This window comes from Acomys minous, assembly GCF_964271855.1.
Source record: "Acomys minous genome assembly, chromosome: 11".
NCBI classification, from domain to species: Eukaryota; Metazoa; Chordata; class Mammalia; order Rodentia; family Muridae; genus Acomys; species Acomys minous.
In genome coordinates this window covers 108184905-108205591 of record NC_140492.1, presented here as the reverse complement: position 1 = coordinate 108205591, position 20687 = coordinate 108184905, and the positions used below count along the sequence as shown (strand labels likewise).

The 20687-nt window shown below is 44.1% G+C and overlaps 1 protein-coding gene across 14 annotated transcripts in view; it reads right to left on the bottom strand.

Annotated features, from left to right (window-relative positions):
* PDE4D (phosphodiesterase 4D) overlaps positions 1-20687 on the bottom strand; it is a 1423826-nt gene that overhangs the window by 29861 nt on the left and 1373278 nt on the right. For 13 of the 14 annotated variants that reach the window (XM_084801381.1, XM_084801385.1, XM_084801383.1 and 10 more), the window contains one exon: positions 19964-20076. In XM_084801381.1, the coding sequence (XP_084657507.1) occupies positions 19964-20076 (113 nt within the window). Of the gene's footprint in view, positions 1-19963; positions 20077-20162; positions 20300-20687 lie in introns of those variants that run through there. The other variant, XM_084801379.1, reaches the window with a different exon arrangement.

The window sequence follows — 20687 nt, the reverse complement described above, 5'->3', positions numbered from 1 at the left end:
GACTATATGGAAGAGGGAGGTAATGGGGAAAGAGACAAGAAACCACAGAAAAATATGCACACATTTCAGCTACTAACCAGGGAAGTTTTCAGATGCTCGCAGCCTGGGAACACCTGACTGCCACACACTCTGACACCACTGGCCTTACACCATGAGCAGTTTTGTTTTGTTTTTGTTTTTTGAGACAGGGACATATAAAAGGAAACTAACAGGCAGCACACCTATGTCCTAGACTGATTGTCACATAGCTGGCAAGCAGCAGGGCTAGGATCTGAAAACAGCCTGGCTTCACAGCACTGTAAAGTGACAGACAAATGCTACCCCACAAGCCCAACACACAGCAGGCAGCACTGCAGGTGTCTACAGTGCAGAAGTCAAAGCTGACTTCGAAGAGGGCAGTATTCAGTAGGGGCTGAGAAGTTTTTTTTGGGGGGGGGGGAAAGGTGTAGATAAGGGGTGACAAGTCCAAGCTGGATGCACACATGGGAATCCACGTATGCGAATGAGAAAACAGCATTTCAGAGTCTGTTCTTTATTTACCCTAGAGGTTATAGGAAAGGCCTCCGACCATCATCAAGTCTACGCTGTATCTAAATATTATTGTGCTTGAAATACTTTTAAATGAGTGTGTTGGCTCTTAGAGTACATCAGACTAATGGAGGTTTTCCTATCAGTAGTATTTTACTGCACGGGGCTTATGGAGATTGACAATATCTAATCCTATAATCAACCTACATTCATTTTATTCCTTTCTACTTAAAATGACAGGTGAGAGGGAGACTTTTAGTAGACAGTACTCGGGCCAATATGAAGTGGGTGCTTACATATACTGTACTGCTTAGATTATATTAAAAGATGAAAATCTGATTGCTACATTCAGACTGATTACTGAAATTCAGTCACTAAATTCAATGGCTGTCACAAACAAGGGCCTCTGTTTGTTTCCAAGGACCTTGAAACAGTCTTAGAAGGAGTAAATAATGATCTAGAATTTGTTTGTAATCACTCCTTTGAACTATATAATTTAAAATTTGCTTTCACATTATAAAAAAACCCTCTCTTGAAAAATGCTAAGAGAACCTGACCACGAGTCAGTCCACTGACATCTGTTCGTATTTGGCGCCCTCTAGTGATAAATCACGTGAATTTGATTTAACCAGCTCTGAGGCCCAGACTGGCATCACAGACTTTGAAAACAGTGGGTTTTAGATAGGAGAAAATAATAAATCCAAACATGACATCACGGAGGCTCAGCAAGATAGAATGTACAATTTCAAAAATAGCATCTTCTCTTGAGAGAATCAAGAAGACTTGACGCTGAGAGGAGGAACAGCGTGTTGATTTTTAAACACTAAGTCTTCTTCTGAAACATCCAAGACTAATCCTTTTCCTAACATGGCCTGAAACTTTTCACCAAAACGGCTTTATTTAAAACAGGAAACACCTGACAAGTTCTTTTGAACAGTTCCGGGGACCAAACTAACACTAACCTGAGCTGGTGGCTGTATTTTTACTTCGTTGCTAAGTGGATTAATTAACTACACATTGGCCTATGTGGCGGTTTGAATGAGAACGCGTCCTCCATAGTGCCTGGTGTCTGAACGCCTGGTCCCCACCTGGACGATGTTGTTTTGGCAATGATTAGGAGGAATGGCCCTGCTGGATGAAGCATGTCACTGGGGACAGTGCTGAGGTTTAAAGGCCACACACACTTCCTAGTCTCTCTCTCTCTCTCTCTCTCTCTCTCTCTCTCTCTCTCTCTCTCTCTCTCTCTCTCTCTCCTTCTGCTCTGCCATAATAGACTCCTAGCCCTCTGGGACAATAAGCCAAACAAAGCCTTCCTTCTACCGGTTGCCTTGGCCATGGGGTTTGAGCACACCAAGAGAAGTAAGGAATACACACAGCCTTCTGCAGCCATTGGTGCAGTGTGGACTCACACAGTCAGTCTTGAATGCTCACAACTATTTAATCAGCCTCACTGAAGTCACCATCACCATAGCTGCTCCTGACATGACTTCCGTTTCCCCAAGGCATAATCGATGCAATAGGACAAACAAACCACTAAGCGAGGCCTCTTGGCTGCTTCTAAGTTTGAATGGAGGAGGGCCACGCTGTCCCACTTAGCAGATGGCGCCATTTTATACAAAGGAAATGCTATAGAGAGCATCCAGACAAACAACGAACTACTCCAACTGATGAACAAAATCAAAACATGGCGATGCTAATCCCAGGCTGCTTTTACATCCTTATCATTGAAAAGAAAAAAAAAAAGTTTACTGTGTGCCCACTGCAGTCTGAGTTCTAGACCTGTTGGAAGGAAGGAAGGAATTCCAACATGGTGGGTAGAAGTTGAACGAAACCAACCATCCTCAAAACCTGCCTGCTTTCTGAGCCACGCTGCTCTTCACAGGCTTCCCTACCCGTTGGTCTGTTCTCTTTATAGTCAGTGAAAGTCGGCCTCTTGCCTGTAGCATTCAACCCTGATCCCCTCTAGTCAGATGGGTTTGGGTCTAAGGCAGAACTTCCCGGAACCTAATGTGAAGAACACCAGCCCAGTAAGACACCTTCAGATGCCTTCCACTGCAGGACGCAATGCTAGCCTTCACTGAGACTATGTACATTAATACAGTCCAAAGATGTGCTATGTGACTGTACTATGTGACCCTATTTAGCTATTTATTTTTTATTTAACATAACATTTCCCAAACCAACTTTGCTACTGAACCCTTGTTATTGCCAACAAGTGGAAATAAACCACCGGACTAAAGTTACAGGGCATTCCTGTAAACATCACACACCTCCAGCACTAGGCACAATGTTTTTTTTTTTTCTAACTGGCCATGTGCGTATTTTCTCCACAGACAATTTATAAACAGCTACCTGGGGGCAGAGAAATAATAAAGCACCAGACCAGATAAATTAATAAATAAGTGACAAGAGGGTAAAAATTAAAGCCAGGAAGATTCCCGCAGGTTAAGTTGAGAGCCGAGAAGGGAACTAGATAGAGCCAGTCATGGTGCTGGTCTGGAGGTGTGTGGGTGACCTACCTACCAGATGAGAGCAACAGGGCCACAGGGACCACACAAAGGCTGGCTGTGCAGGCCCTGGGGTGTGGTCAGGTGTGAGCCGGAGTTCTGGTGTGCCCTCCAGAATAATCCTAACATCTCAGCAACCTAGAAGAAAGGTTTCACTACGAGGAGGGGCCAAATAGGGATACTTCACCCGATTTAAGGGTTTCATAATGTATGCATGTTTTGAGACCTCACATGATGGTATCCTACTAATATGTGCCAGTTAGGGGGGGTTATGTATCAATTCAATACAGTGTCAAATTCTTAAACCTACAGAGGACTTGAGGCAGGACCTACTATGCAGAAAGAGATTAAATAAGAGTCCATGGGGACTGGGGAGGACAGGTATCACCGGAAGGCTCTAAGGAGATAATGGTATCATTTGTGTTTTAAACCCGGAGCCGTGGTTTACATTATCAGCTGTTCAAGCAGGTGGAAGAAACGAAGCTCCAGAGAGAGCGCAGCCATGACTTCATGAAGTGAACCCTAGGGCTAAAGAAAAGACCTGAGGTGCAGACATGTGCCTTGCTCAAAGGCTGCTTGGATGCTGCTAGTGCTGAGATGGATGGGATCATGGTGGGAGGATTTGCAGGAAAATAAGAGGAAGCTGAATCCCAGGTCAAGTGCGGCAATCTTTAAATATATGAAGACTCCGTGTGCTTTGTAAGCAATCGAGGGTCTTCGATTCCTCCCCCTCCTCTACCCTCGCATCCTCCTAGAGTTCTGGACTAGGAAGGCTGCTAGAGCACTCAGCTCTGACTGGGCAGCCGCTTTCAAATGCTCCGAAGGCACCCACAATAAAGTAGATTTTTAGAGTAGTCCAGTAGAGATGGTACTGATAGATAATGCCTCGGTTGGTTTAGAATCCCACCTCACAGCTGGTTAGAAATGTGTGGAGGCCTGGGTAACTCCCCACTCAAGGTCACTCATAATCAAAATTAGAATCTAGCATCCACAGAAGGGTCAGCTCTTCATCAAGTCATGCGCTATTTAAATCTTGCCAGAATGAAGTTTTAACTGAAGGCAATAATGAAATTAAAAGTGGTATAATCCCGCGAGCGAGGTATGGTGACTGAAGCCTGTAATTCCGGCATTTGGTATACTTATGCCGGGGACCTGTGAGTCTGAGGCCAGCCTGGGCTACATAGTGAACTGCAGCTCGGCCTTGGTTACAGAGGGAGACATTGTCTCAAAACAACAAAGAGGAGGAGGGGCTCAAGAACAAAAGAAGACACAGTTCAATAATGGCATTTTCAAACTTTGCTGCCCTGACTGAGAACTGGGAGGCACAGGACAGTATATGGAGCACAGACTATTGTAGAGGGTCTCTCACTGTTTTACACACTGTGAGGAGAGAAATGAGAGCTGATACAGTGGATCTATCTAGCATAACCCATGAAGAAGCAGGCGCCAGGGTTCCAACAGGTAAGCTTCATTACCCAGCAGCACTGTCTCCATCACGTGGGAAACAATCAGATTAAGAATGGTATTCAGGTCTCTGCAGCGACGTCTACCCAATAATGCGCATGGCCAGTGGTTTCTCTGCAAACTGCTGAAATTAGCAATGGCAGCTGAGAAGGCATTTGGAGATCTCCAGTGTGCTGGCATCATTTCTCAGAATGCTCTGAGCTGATAAAGGCAGCATATGATGAGTCTTTGTAACTGGTAGACTGGGCCACCTGACTAGATGTGTATTGGTATAGTCTGCTAATGGGGTTATTTAAATGGAGCTCTTTCTATGTCCCTTAAAACTGATTTGAGACCAGCATTTAGTAGGGGGGGAAAAAAAGAACATAGCTCAGGGATGCACTATAGATACTGCAACTGAAGGCAGTCCTGACCCCTCTACCCACTTATGTAAAAACACTGTGACTAGTGATCAATGACTGTACAGGAACAATTACAGCTTTGGCTGTCACTTTCCCATCACTTCTAGGGAAGCATGTATGTGAACCAGACCATAGAAATTTCCATCTGGGGCACTTAGGAAATAAAGCAAGCAGAATGTCACCCAGAATTATCCGTTCTGATCATTCACAAAATTGTTGTCTAAAACAGTGAAACATCGTGAAACTACAACTGTGTGCATGGGCCGCATTTTCACCATCCATTCATCTGTTGATGGGACTTGGGACTCGAGGCTGATTTTACTTTCTGGCCATTGTGAGTAGTGTAATCAACATAGACGAGCAAGTGTCTCTGTGGTAGCACTCAGGGTCCTCTGGATGTACATCCAGGAGTGGTGTCGCCGGGTCCACGGACACATCTATTTCTAGCTTTATGAGGAACCTCCGTTAGTACAGCAGCTGTCAGTTTGCACTTCCATCACTAGTGAGTCAGGGCTTCCTTTTCATCTTAATTTTCATTGTATTTATTTGTGTTTAGTGTGTGTGTGTATGCACACGTATGTGTGTTTATGTGCATGCATATAAGCCAGTGCCCAGGGAGGCTAGTCCTTGGGTCCCTTGACTGTGGAGTTACCGGTGGTTGTGAGCCACCTGACATGGCGCTGGGTTGTCAGGAAGAGCAGGAAGTGCCTTTAACCCCTGTGCCATCTCTCCATTTTCCTGCCACTTGTTTCCTTACTCTTAGTCCTGACTATTAAGGGTGTACAAACCCTTAGCCTCACCTCAATTTCACATCTAACAGCTTGACTGAGAAATTATCCAACACCTCCCACCCACTGCTGGCTTTTCCTCCTAATAGTTAATTGTTGCCATTTTATTGTCTAGGTTTAGAATCCCCCTGCCTTTGCTGCAGACTTCCTCGCCTTTGTGCATTCCTTTCATATCATTTTCAACCTGTTCCAAGCCCTTCTCACCATGTTGCCTGCTTCTCTGATTCTACTTACTTTGGGTCTTTCCCCTTAGGATGACCCATCCTGTACCCCACCTAAGGGCCTCTCTAAAGCAACCACTGCTGTTTCCCTCATGATCAAGTGTGAGGGTTCCTCGGGGCACTGAGGAGCTACAAGTGGCTTAGATAAGCAACTAGGGTAGCCCAGAGCAGTACCAAATCTATAGGTCTGGTGCTTGCTTCTGGTCCTGTAACTAGATTATTCTCTTCCAGTCAGTCTTTTGCTTCCAGAAGAGCCACTGATTCCCCCCCACCTCTGCACACACCCAACACAGCAAACTCAACAAGCATGCCCCGATCTCCCCTGCGCTGTCGAACACCGGTAGGCACCTACGTAACCCCTAGATGCTCTTTGAACTTCTCTGCAAGGGGGGTAAGTCATCTACTGGCCACTAACACACAATGGCTTGCTCATATGGCTAGCCATATTTCCCAAGGTATGCCTGCATATACGGTAGTTATGTGTTTGCATATGAGCGCGCGCGCGCGCGCCGCACACACACACACACACACACACACACACGTCGTTTTTCATGTAGGAGCCTTGGAGCAGCCAGATGGTCCCCAAGAACAAAGCTAAAACTGTTCTTCACAGAGACACTGAAAACTATACGTCACTGTCAGCAGTCACAAGGTATAAAACATAACCCGTCCCCACTAATAATTTTTATCCACAAAAGTCACAAGGTATAAAGCATAACCTGTCCCTACTAATAATTTTTACCCACAAAAGGGGCGTATTGATATAGAGCGTTGTGACACGTCATTCCACAGGACAGAGACACACAAAACACAAACGTCATCCAAAAGTGATGTTGATAACGGCCAAAATCAAGGTCAGATCTAGCAACAAAAAAGTTTGTATTCACTTAAAAATAAAAGGCTCGATGAATAACATAGGACTGGCTTGTCCTAGGCCACCTGAACTCTTGTACCTCAGTAAAATGAATTAAGTAAACTAGTTGATTTCACAATTTTTGGAATTAAACAAAACAAAAAACCAGACTTTGAAAAAGAAGCCCAGTGTGATCTCTCTGCGAGGTGGCTGGCACTAAGTGGAAAGTGGATCGTTCACCTAAGTCGTGACTCATTTTCAACCCCTGTGACAACTGCACCACTAGGGAATTTCTTGTCGCTGGCCACGGCGAGTGTCAGACTCATGACTAAAACCTCAGCACTGAGCTGGCACCAGATTCAAGGTCACGTCTTCCTCTCCTGCTTCTCAGCTGTACTGTCAACTCTGCAAAGATTAAAGGGTCGACTTTTAGCTCTTCTTCCTACGTGTTCCAAGAAGACACACCTAGGCTCTTAATTGATCTTTGGTACTTTGTTATCCACAGTCTTCAATACTTCACAGAATCAAGAGCCTTGGAAGCCATCCAGGGAGAGGGACAAATCAAAGCACAAGAAAAGGGCTAACTCTGGGACAACAGAGTGAAAAAAATCAACCTGTGCTTCCTTTCCTGTGGCTACCTACATACATAATCTCTCCCAGTGACCAGAGTTAACTGGTCCATTTAAATAGAAATATGCTATTGCAGGGCGCTAGGTTACCGAACTAAAACTAAAGTAAACAAACTCAGTGGGCATCGCATATGCAAGCGACTGAGGCCCCATAAATCACTATGACTGGGTATCAGGATTTCAAAGGCACCCTGTAAGCTTCCCCCAAGCCTGTTGACTCAGGCTCCAGTTGCAATGGGTTACCTATACAGCCGCACATAAAGTTGACCTTTTAGGTTTAAAAATAGTTGGAGTCGTATCTCTACTAAAGATAGGCCACGGTCCCTCCATGTGCACCCAGTAAACTTTACCTAAGTTTTGCTTTTATATATATATATATATATATATATATATATATATATATATATATATATAATTTTTTTATTTTTTTTAAACAAGAGTCCTCAGAGGTGGGATATGCTAGTTCTGACTGACATAGAAAACAGGCTCAGAGAAACAGAAATAATTTAATTATCCAAGGTACATCTCTGGTGTGGAGTACATTTTTATCCAGCCGTGGAACCGGCAAGCTCATCAGAATGCAGGAGACATCGTAATGGAGAAGAAAGGTTTGCCTGTCACCTGCTCCTCTCTTCCACTGCGGTCCTCTAGTGTCTAACAGCAGCTCAGGACACCTGCCAGGGCCCCACCCTTACTTATTCCATCCTTTAGCAGCTTGTTCCCGGTTATGCCCTCACCTCTTCAACTTCCATCCTTCACTCCCCAGCGACATGTTTCTCAGGGGATGATGGGCCCAGCGGTTGGATTGAGCAACCTACCCGCGCTGCTACTGCGCCAAGACTCAAAGAGGTCACAGGTGAAGGAGGTGACACCAGTTTGGAGCGCTAAAGACACTGAGCCTTGTGAAATACTCCGTGGCCATAAATCTCACTCTCCAGCCGGCCCTGCCCCTCCTCCCACACGCACGGCTCACTGTCCTCCCTTAGACATTCGCACCCTTTGGCTGACCTGTCTGGGATTTCTTTTTTTTTCCTTCCAGGCTGTCCCAATCGCTCACGGCAACCGCGTTTCGCCACAGGAGCCCTGAAGCTGGAGGGTGGGGCAGGGCCACCGACTGATCAGTTTGTATCCAGCCAAACAGAGTCTAGAGACCCCAGGTCAGCTGGTGCTGCTGCCCTCGTTTCCCTCCTTATTCACTCTGTAATTAAGTCCTCCACCCTACTTTTGTTCAGTTTTCCTCTATTACCCGATCCACAAATCCTCATTTCATATTTCCCTACTAGGAAAAAAGAAAAAGGCTCCCAAGTCAGCTTAACATCAATAAGCTAATTTTAAAACTCTAAGCCTGCTTACACCTTGAATTTATGTTCTGCCTGCTGCCACAATCCCACTCCATCTCTAAGTGGTTGGCCAACTTGCAACTTAAGCTTTAGTTACAAGGTCTACCCAGTGCCTTCCCATAAAGATCGGGGTCTTGTGAGAAAAGCGGCCTTCTAGGCCACGTTCTATCCTCGCAGGCTGCCCTATATGGCACGGTCTTCCTGTGACGCCGAGGTTGAGGCAGTTTCGTTCCCATCTGACACGACTTGGAAAAAGAAGGCAGGCAGAACAAGATGTGCTAGACTCCAGACATCTACGGTCTTCTAGCAACTAGAGGACCAGCTTCTGGGAATTAGATTTTGCTGATATTGCTCTTGCTATTTTGGAACCTAGTACTCACTAAGCAGATGTATAAATTAGTTAATTAAATGTTTGCGTATACTTTAAAAACACAGCCTAAGAACATGCGTCTTCTTCTTTCTCCATCCACCTGTGAATTACGGTAGGAAACGCTCTGACAGACAATGTGTTGCTTCCAGGGCTACGCTAGGAATTCCTGCGTGAGGTATGAGAAAACAGTGGCGCCCTTTATAAGTATGAGGTGCTGTGCTGGAGTTTCCTAACTAGCTATAGTGGAAGTCATAGGTGCCAAAAGGGCAGCATTAAAATGTGTGACAGGAAAACTACAGAGCAGGAAGTCACTTTCCCACTGGGTCTGATCCTTCATGTAGGGACAAGTGCTACAATTATGTGAGCTCATGGAGTTGTTTTTTTTTTTTTTAACTGTACCTCTCTGTGCCCTTCAACCACTAACAACACATGGACAAACTGAACTCTGGGTCCAACAATATCTCCCAGGTAAACTAATCTTCTCTTGATGTGTGGTAAAGAAATGAGTCTATTTCTAGAAGCTTCTTAATGATTTCTCAAAACTTGTTTCTACTCTACCCTTGTGTAGAGACTACACAGCGAATGTAAAATTATGAAAACAGAGAGCAGAAAGGCAAAAGTTTACAACAAAGATGATGTTAATCCTTTTTATTTTTATCACAATTTAGTTTTTGAATTTGACTTGAAATGTTAAAAAAAGTAAAATAAAAACAAAAACTATGATACAGAAGGCTTGGTCCTCAGTCAACAAAGGAAGGGACTAGTCAATAATTATTCTGTGAGTTAAAACCCATCAAATTTATCTTAATTTTAAAACATTCTTTCAACAGAATTATAGATTAGTTTCTTTGTGAGATGAAATTTTCTTACAATAATAGAGTGATATACATTGATCTGCCAAATACTTTAAATACTCTTTATTAAAATCTGAAAGCCTCTCCAAATTGGAAAGTAATTTTGTTGTTAAATTGTGCTTCAAAACACATTATGGTCATGTGGTCCATTTTCTTACCTAAAACTTTAAACAACAACAATAACAATACCTCGCCAATATAAAATAGGATCAAAGAATCTATTTCTTTCCTAAACATTGGAGTTGATATAAACTTACAATTACTTACTAAAAATGAGCTTTAAAAATTCTGTATAATTCAGTATAACATAATTCCTTAAAAATAATCATTTTTTGTATAATCAAATGTTTTTCCCTTGGCAGCTTTTTCACTGTAGGGAAATGTCTGAGGTTCTGTATTCATTTTGCATCAAAATGATCAAGTAAAATTTAAAAAGGGAATTAACAAAGAAAACCACTTTGACATGTCACCCTCAGAATATTTTGAGGCATATTTCTTTACAATGTATTTATTCATCTTTAAGTCTAAAACAAAGCAATCAGAACACTGCCGTAAACAAGACACAGTAGACCTGAGAGGTCCCAGTCAACTTCCTGAAAGGAAGAAGGTGCACGTCTACTGGCCAGAATGCTTTTCAATATGGCGGCCACATCTTTGCTAGGTTGCTACGGGTCTATTCCAATCACTACTGTGCTTTCTATACTCCAGACCTGTTTATGACAGACTGAAGTGCCCCTTATGGTACCTACATATGCGCAGCACACTGTTACTCACAAGACAAGCTAGGGGCTGCCATTATAGGGCCTCTGTGCAGCAGGCCAGAGATGTTAATGAATACTAAAGCATACATGCTGGGCAAAAATTCCCAGAATCCCACCCAACAGGCAAGGTCCAAAACACACATCATGTTTTCACAGGCTAGCAGAGAAAACATTCAAATGCATCCTTCTCAGCTGGAATAAACTGATAATGAGAATGCTACTGATAAAACAGCCATATAAGGAAACAAAGGGAAGCCATTTTTAGGGAAACCTGTATGGTTTTTCCTATGTGTGATTAAATTTTTAATTTAATTAACTTAGGACTTAGAATTTTAAGTTGTGTTGCGTTATATTAGCGTATGTTATGCTCCTGGCTTTTGCTGAGAAGCCAGTGTCTACCCTCAGAGCTGAGATTCCTACTGAGAAGAGCCCAGGGTTCTAATCATGAGAGAAAAACATGTTCGTAAGAGCGGGATTTCCAGTGCTCAAGTCCCCAATTAGAAGTGAGAAATGACATTTGCCGTAACCAACGTCATGTGCTCAGTGTGCCTTTATGTCAACACCCTATACATGGGCACATGACACAGAGTGTTGGACAAATGAACTATAAGATGCCTCATCACAAAAGTTAAACTATAAACTACATTGAGAGTTAGGAAAATCACACACTAAGGCCTTGAGGAGGTCAGTTGGAGGAAAGTAGGTAAAACAGGCTCATAGAGGAGGCAACATTTCCAATGTGCCGAAGAGGCTGGTTACAGGTTTTCAAACATTTTTAGAACACACCGACTTACAGAAAACGTACAAAGACAGGATAGAATTCCCATAAACCCCACATTTAATTTCTCCTATTACAAATGTTTCACACCAGTCACGACTGGACTTTCCTTAGCTTTTAGGACACTTCCCTTTTCTGTTCCTGCAGCCCACCTAGGACATCATGTCACACGACCTTTGCCATGGCTTCTCTTACCAGTGGGTTTCCTAATTCCCCACGTCTGTGATCACCTTAAACAGTTCCGAGGAATTGTGACCTGGTATCTTGTGGGGTGTCACCAACTGCAACCTGTCAGATATCTCATTCCTCTGATTAGGCTGGGGCTACGTTCTGAGTATGAGGATAATGAATGCAAAGAGCCGGTTTTTATCAAGGATACATGGCCAATACAGCTTGCAGCTGCCACTGTTGACCTTGACACCCTGGCTAAGGCAGTGCTTGTCAGTATGCTCACTGCAGAGTTAAGCACCTCCCCTTCAGAAGAAGAGATACATTTTTATAAATAGGGAAAACTGGATAGAAATTCTTCAATACCCCACCCCCGCACCTAATTTATATGGAAGGAAATCGCTGTGGTGTACCCATCTTTGCGGGATGAGGAATTAAGCTCTTTCTTCTTATGGGTCAAGAACCTGGAGAAGAGCCTTGGAGTGTCACTGCCCATGAGTTTATCTATGTTCCCTACCATCTGTTCCGATAGGGTTTTGTTGTTGTTGTTATTGTTGTTGTTGTACCAGTATGGGTTGCGTGTACTGGTGTTAGAATTTGGGTCATAACCTAATATTCACATTTTCTTGCTCAAAATGTTCCAGTTCAGGCCACTCGGTGTTCTTTCGGTGTGCTCTTGCATCAGGCTGGGATGTCCTCATCGGAGGAGTTCTGTGTGTGTGTGTGTGTGTGTGTGTGTGTGTGTGTGATCACGTCCTTACTTCCTGGCACCGCAAGGCACTCCAGGCTCTTCTTTGTATATTTCCCTGCCAGAGTCTCTAGAAGCAAATATTCTCTAAGGAATCCCAATTCCCTATTACAATGTGATGTCGCAACCCAGGACGTCAGGGCCAGGTGTGTTCATGACACTGGGGTACTGGTGCTTGTTACTCCTTTTGGCTGATGAGGCAGGGAAATGTTTGTGGTATACTAAATGGTTGCTATGTTACCAGGTGGGTTGGAGGGCTATGTTCTGAACATGCCTTTTTGAGCATCAAATAGTAACAAGAAGTGGTATGACATTCAGAAGAAGAGATACATTTTTATAAATAGGGAAAACTGGATAGAAATTCTTCAATGCCGCTTTATGCACTTTTGCCAGAAAAGGCTCAGAGTTCTAGGAAAAAAAGAAAAAAGAAAGAAAGAAAACAAAACACCAAACTCATGTCAGTTTGTCAGATGGGAAAACTAAATAGTCATGGGGGAAAAGAAGAGAAAAGGAAACATCACAGTAACGCCACTGGTCCAGCGTCTGCATCACAGGCCTCCTGATAGACACACATTAGAAGGATGCCCATCAGGATGGCGGTGGGCCCCTACCTAACCCACCCTGCCCAGAAAGAAGACTAAGGATGCTCCTGTACGGACGGAAATAAATGACATGACACATTCAGTGCCAACTATGCTCCTGACTCTGCCTATACACTTCACGGAAATCACTGTGGTAACGATAGCAAACCAGGAAGCAGAAGGAAGGACAGAGGTAAAGCGGTCCAGACTATACTAACAGGAGGCAGAGGGACAATCCAGCCCAGACAAACCCAGGGGCCACTGGGCCTGACCAGCGCCGTAACCAGAGGGGAAGAATTTTGCAGAATTTTGATTTCTCTCCTCTAGCAGAGAAACCTCATTGGTAGTAGAGAAAGAAAAAAAAAATGACAGTTTAAACCCAGCACGTCCATCTAATCATAACACAACTGCAATATTGCTTTTGTTGCTAGATGACAACACTAAGCACCATTGAAGGTGAGCAAAAACGTGTAGACTGTGGGAGTGGGAGGTGAGTGAGGGGGGAGAGGGTGGGGCAAGTCTTCTTGTTTTGCCATACACCCTGTCGTGATGCAGATGATAGAAATTCAGCTGTCATCGCTGAAGATGATGGAACATTCTGGTGTTTACCTTTTGGAATGGCTCTGAGTGAAAACTTAACATGGAACAGCAGACATCAAAGCACATAGTAATCGCAAAATTTGAGAAGCACTAGCTTAGACGACCCTTTCTAACAGAACAGAAATAACACTATATGGCGTTACTATGAGGAATACCATACTGGGTTCTCCTAAGCTCACTTTCTATGTATATATATATATTTGGATATATATTTTTTGATGGAGTACTCAGAATGTGCTCTGCACTGTGCTGGGCTTTGTGTACACTGCAGCTTATGCTCTCTTTCCTTCTTCTCCTCTCTTCCTCCCCTTCCCCTCCTTACATCCCCCTTCTCTCCCTATACTCCCCCCCCCCCCAATGTCTCCCGTATTACAGGCTAGGCTTGACCTCCTCTCTGCGTAGTGGTGGATGACCTTGAGCTGTTGCTCTTTACGCCCACTTCCTGGGTGCTAGGACGGCAAGCACGCACCCCGTGGCCCTGTTTATGCAGCGCAAGGGATTGAGCCCAAGGCTTCGTGAGCGCTAGACAGGCACTCAACCAAGTGACCTACATCCCTGGCCCAGCGTCTCAGTCTTATTTTCCTACTTGCTACTGTGTTTATAAATGAAGATGCCGAGCTTCGGGAAGGCGAGGCTTGCTGCCCAAGTTATTAGGTAGGAAAGAGCAGAGCTGGAATTTGAAACCAAGTTCCCCTGACGACAGACGTCTATGTTGTTTCCACTCTGTGGAGCTGCTGTAAGCACCAGTAATGTACGCTCCAGGCCAGAGAGTAAACGTCACTCATCTTCCTTACACAGAAAAGTGCAGCAAAAACATCTCCGAGAGCCAAGAGTACCAAACAATAACAAAAGAAAATGCGTGGTATTTTCCACAGGACAAGATCATAAACCCATTATTACGTTAGCTGCTACATCCCGTTAAACTACCGTGCTAATGGACACCACAGACTTGTCTTAAGAAAAGACATCCCCCCACAAACTGTTAGAGTGGAGAAACTGCTTTCCTATTACTGATACCCAAAGAAGCCACAGAAACCTCTGGTGATTCAAAGCATTGTCTACCATCCTTGCTATCTGGGAAAAGACATTGTCCAATCCATAACCTTGGTAAATACACTGTTCTACCTCAGCTAAGCCTTGTATTTTGATTTTTTAAAGTGGCATAGTTAATAACACTCTGCCATAGAAGCTACCATTTTCCTATAAGTAAAACTGATTAGTAATAACCAAAAGCATCCATCTAGTAATTGATTAATTTATTGAAACATAAAAGTGAGACGGAAGTCTTTTTTTAAAAAAGCTCACCAACACTGAAAGCTAACGTAAGAACTGAACTGATGATAATGTAGGGTTTTTTCTTTCTTCTTTCTTTCTTTCTTTCTTTCTTTCTTTCTTTCCTTTCTTTCTGTCCTCAGTGACTTGCTGAATTTAAATAAAAGGCCTTACTAGTCAAGGAGGTTTCCAGGCCAGAAAGATGGTTCAGTAGGTAAAGGTGCTCATAACCAAACCTGACCACCTCAGTGTGATTCCCAGGACTCACAAGATGGAAGGAGAAAATCGCTGCAACTTGTCTTCTCACCTCCAAATGGAGTGCATACACACACACACACACACACACACACACACACACACACACACACACGGTGTGTGCGCAAAACTTAAAGCATTTAAAACAAGTGGGTTTTTTTCGTATTACTACTTAAAAGCAAAGGAAGCATTTTTCCTAACTGTGATGGTGTAAACATGGGGTCCAAGTCTTATGTACTCATGGTGAGGATCTACATGCAAACTTAAAACACAGCTTTTCCAAATCTACCTTTATTGGGAAGCTGAAAGAACAAGACGCCAAACTCAAAAATATCAAGAGACAAGTTCCCATTTTCTGAAGCTATAGGAGAACTTTTCTCTTAAAATGTGTGTATTTATTCAGGCATATGCACGAACTCTTACCGATCCTCTTTTCTGTGTTTCGACGTTAAAAGTTTTTTAAACGGTCACTATTTTGACTCCATAAATTAAAATGCCTTTTCCAACTCACTTAGCTTCCATCTTAATGGAATTTCAGTCGTTCCTAGTTATCTCACACTAGTGCGGGACTGGAGTATCTTAAGACTCAGCCACAGCTGTGGACATCCCATCTTCCTTCCTGCAAACCTCCTGGCCGGAAGAAAACCTTTATCAGCAGCCACAGCAAGTGCTAGCCTGTGCTATGCAGCAGCAAGCATACGGCAGCAGGGGGAGCCAGTGGGAAAATCTCTGAGAGAGAGAGAGAGAGAGAGAGAGAGAGAGAGAGAGAGAGAGAGAGAGAGAGAGAGAGAGAGAGAGGAGAACCCCTCTCCAGAAGAGCAGCTTAATTTGTATGCAAAGCAGAGAAACAGGCCAGCAATGGACCAAAGAGACAAACTTAAGATGCACAAAGAAGTAGCAACCAGCCGTGTGTGCAGAGCTGGTGCGAGTGCCTTTGAAATGAACCACAGAAAAACCTTAAGTCTCTTTCAAAGGCTTTATCAAATCCCAACTTCAAGAGGGACCCGCAGTTTGAAGCCCAGAGCTTTCCAGCAGGGCTAAACTGCTGAAGGGTCCCCAAATTCTAAGAGCAGAAACAAGTTAAGAATTTTAGGTCGGTGGGTTTTATGGAGTTTTCAAAATGATTTCATTTTTTCTCCTACAAACATCACTGCACTTAGATGGAAGACCTAGTAAAATGTGCATTATCAGGTCATGAGAGCCTTGAGGACCAGACTTCTGTCTGGCTCTCCTACAGACACCCTCCCATGCTTAATTTACCTCCTTAAGTGAATCTGTGGGTGTGTGTGTGTGTGTGTGTGTGTGTGTGTGTGTGTGTGTGTGTGTGTGTGTGTGTGTGTGTATGTATGTATGTGTGTGTGTGGAACATTATGAAAGTATTGATAATTGTAATGTATTTTACTTTGAAAAATAAACTTTGCACAACCTGTATAGAAGGCCAACAACTTGCCCCCAAACACATACAACACTGTATATGTCCTGCAGAATAGCAAGGCCTATATTTTCAGTGACTATAGGACAGAAAAGTCCCAGAAGTTGTTCTGTCTGGAACTCTAAACATGAATTTAAGAAAAGCCTCAACATCTACTCCAAACTTCAAAATTTTCTGGTTATTGGTGGATGATAAAGCCAATTATCTACAAATTATAAAAATCTATGCCATATAAAATGTCTACCAAAAATTGCTCTTGGGCAGTAAACGAACAAAAGCAAACAGTTCAGACAAACAGGAACTCAAGAAAGTCTGACCCCAAATTCATATAGTGCCCCTTCCGAATAGTTATTATTATGCCCAGATTATGCTACAGAAAACTGAAGCTTAAAAAGTTTTCATATATGTATCTCAGCCAGCAAAGAAGAAAACTGTGACTGAACTTACAGGTCTGTTCACCTCAAAGCTCTGAGGCCTCACTAAAATTGCCCGTCCATTGTAGCAAGGAGGTTCCAGAGAAAATCTGTACAAATCTTAGGCAGGTTAAATGGGCATAGGAGGGTAAATGCTGTAGATTTAATCACTCAAATTAAATGCCATCTGGAATCTCTTATCCATCCAGTAAAAGCACCCCACGTGTATTATAGCCAGCCCTGGCATTGGCCAAGAAATCAACCATGTTCCTGTCCCCACACTGCCAACCAGCAGCCTGTGTACACTGTGACAGCAATACAGAAAAATACACTTTCTGTTAGACGTAGCCTTACAACTACTGACTATTTCAAATTTCTTTTTATTGAGCTCTTTTAAGTATATGAATTATCTGTTAGCAGGCTTAAAGACATCTCTTCCCACTTTCTAGCTCTCAAATCCACAATAAACCGATTGCTATTGTTTTTTTTAAATCTTAACTTGTTATTAATGCATTTTTGTGTTTTTTAATATATTAAGGAGTTTTTTTTTTAAACTTCCACAGAGGAGAAAAGTGTCTTGATATTTGAAGGCAAAAGAGAACGAGCTGAATACATTGACTGAATGCAGGGCAATAAATTTACCAATCAAAAAGTTACTTTATCAGGCTGATTCACTGGGATTAGTGAGGCCTCAAGGAAGCTGTTCACGTTGCCAGTCCAAACTGGAGGCAGGATGTCACTCACAGCCCTCTGTTGACCAGCTGCTGAGTGGAAGTGGTTTACTCCCGCCCTTGTTTATTAACCAGAAAGGTGACTTTACAACCATTACCGGGGACTTTTTTTTTCTTTCTTTCTAGACTAACTTTCTCATCTCTGATAGGCCATAAAAGTGGAACACGAGTTTAGAAATGAATGAATTTACAAAGAAACGAATGGCCTTGGCACTAAAAATTCAAACAGTAGCTGGTTGCGCCAATGTAAGTGTGAATTGTGTCATGTCAATAGTCTTTGGACCAGGAATCGTAAGCACAGTTGAATGCATTTTGAAAAGTGTCTCCTCACTTTATGTATGTCTCACGTCAGCCCAGTGAACCCACCCCCGACATGATCCTGTAGCAGTTAATACAAAGTCTGAAAACCATTTGCAGCTAAGATTTTTTTTTTAAAAAAAAAAAGACAAATCCCTGTGTAATCCCAAGTCTGTAAAAGAGAGGCATTATTTGGAGCAATTACCGTGATACAAAGTTTCCAGCTTAAAATAAAGACATAAGCCATTTCACAGCTTAAAAAAAATCACAATATTGTTCGATCTCACATAAATTATTAAACTCAAATGCAGGTCTTACACATTAAGAATATGGATTTTTGGGGGAAATGGCTGCTTAGAAACGTGAAAGGTATGGCCAAATTATCACGTTGAAAACACAGGAAAATGCACGTATCGGGCAAAAGGGCTGCCAGGTTCGGATTTGCCTTTTGGGTTGTCAACCCTACTGAGAACAACCCACTCAGCATTTAAGACACTGGGCATAACTCAGTGCAAATCTTCTGCTTTATAAAGCAAATCCTTAAAAACAATTCACATTTTACAAAAGCAACAATGTGTTGGTCAAAGGAGAATAGTGACCCTTAGTGCTGCTGCAAGGAGCAACAGTCCCTACAAGAGAGACGAGCCAAGTGAAATTTAGAAATGAGGCCCAGATGAAATGGTGGTGATGGTGATGATGATGATGATGATGACGATGATGATGATGATGATTTGATTATCAATATGGTACAAACCGATAGGTCAGTGGGGATAGTTGGGTGAATACTTTGGGGGAGCCCCTTTAGTTTTAAGGCCAGCTTCTCACCCCAACAACAATGCTATCTCTGTGAACAACAGTGTTACAGATACAGCGATCCGGTGACTGGCTGGTATGCTAAGGCATTTTTATAGAATCTGCATGAGCAATAAAGCAGATGGGAAAGAAACGACATTAAACAAACATGAAAAAGAAAGCATTGGTCACCGAGAGGCGTACACAATGGGTAAAATGTCCTAACTCCCCTGACCTTGTAAATAAATAGGTGTCCAAAACTACAGAAATAGCTTAAGGAGACAACTATTTCTAATCGCCGCATGTCCTTATTGACTGACTCTTCCAACCGTTTGCATCAAATATGTAGGCCCAGCCAGTCATTAAAAACCACACAATCTCAATTATTCCTTTGCGTCACCAAAGACGTAAAGCACATGATTTTGTTGTTGTTTTAAATGCAAGCCTGAAAGTACTCTAGCATACCTCCTCCTAGGCTACCTTTAAGGCTGCATGATGCTGAAGGTTACTTCTCAGCCACCATACTTCATGAACGGCCAAGAAGACCAGCGACACCTTGGCACATATGGCACAAATGCCCAACTAAAGCCTAGCGTGGGGAAATGACTTCAGAAACCTTCGTCTCCAAGACTGAAGGAGACAGAGGCAGCATACGGACACTTCTAACTTTGTTCACATCTCTGTGGATGTACACAGGGAACAATATTTAAAGGTTCAATCCTTACACGGTACTCTAAGGACCAGAGATATGGGAGTGAAGGTTTCAAGTTCAGTGAACTCACTCTAAGTTTGAGAGAGGTAGGTGGCGGCGGCGTCCTAGTGCCTTCAAGCACTCCTGCAACTCTGACTTCCAACCAGGAGTCCCAAGCAGCACCTTTGATAATATGCAACGCCACCAGCCCCTACTGGGATTGTGCTGCAAGGGCAAAGTGTCACTCTTAAGTCCCTTTGTCCTAAGGATGCTCACAGGGTGTCAGAGTAGCTTTTGTAAAATGTTTAATACCTATAGGGAGGTAATGCAAACAGGAACCTCCCTCCAAAGGCGCCGAGTAGCTAACTTGCAGTAAGCATGACAAATTTCTCACTGTATTTCCCCAGGCCACAGGGATCGGTGATTTCCCAGCGTGGCGCCGCCGCCGTGGGAATCAGCAGTCTAACGGCGTCACTGACGAGAGCTTACCTTGTTGGAGGCCATCTCACTGACGGAGTGTCTGGTCTGCAGGGTCTCTAGCTGGTCCAGACACCAGTCCAGCTCCTCCAGGGTCTCGCTGGCCAGTTTCTGGTAGGCCTCCTCTGCGAAGAGACAGGGAAAGGGGGGCTCAGTTCTCAAGCGCTTCACGGGGCCACCAGCAAGTTCAAAAGGGGCCATCCTGCCGTACCCCGCCATGCTCGGATGCCTGGTGCCCGCACATGAGGGCTGCTCCTTCATATTGCCCGGCCCGGAGGCGGCAGCGGCGCGCGGGGGGCTGAGGCTGTACTGGCTGGGCCAGGCTCAGGCTGGCCAGGATGCTCCAGCTTGACGTCGCGGGTCAGCCTCCAGGGAGGGGCGCAAAGTGCTGCAGGCCAACTTTGGCACGGGTAAGCGGGCGGATTCTCAGCAGCGGCGCGAGCTCGGAGTTCCCTGCGCTCGGATGCTGCCCCTGGTGGCGCGCTTGGGGGGCGGGGGGGGGAGAATGGGGGAGCCCGCCCCGCAGACCAGCCAGAGGTCCACCGGGTGTCCGCGTTCCGCAGCAGCGGTTCCACGCCGCCGCCCGCCGAGCCCCGCGCGCGAAGCGAATGAATCAGCCGCGGCCGCCGTTTCCTGTTTTGTCGCTCAAGTCCGCGGGCAGGCGCAGCTCCGCTCCATGCTGGCTTTCCGGGAACACTCCCCCTCGCGCCCCTCGCAGCCCCGCGGGCGCTGTCTG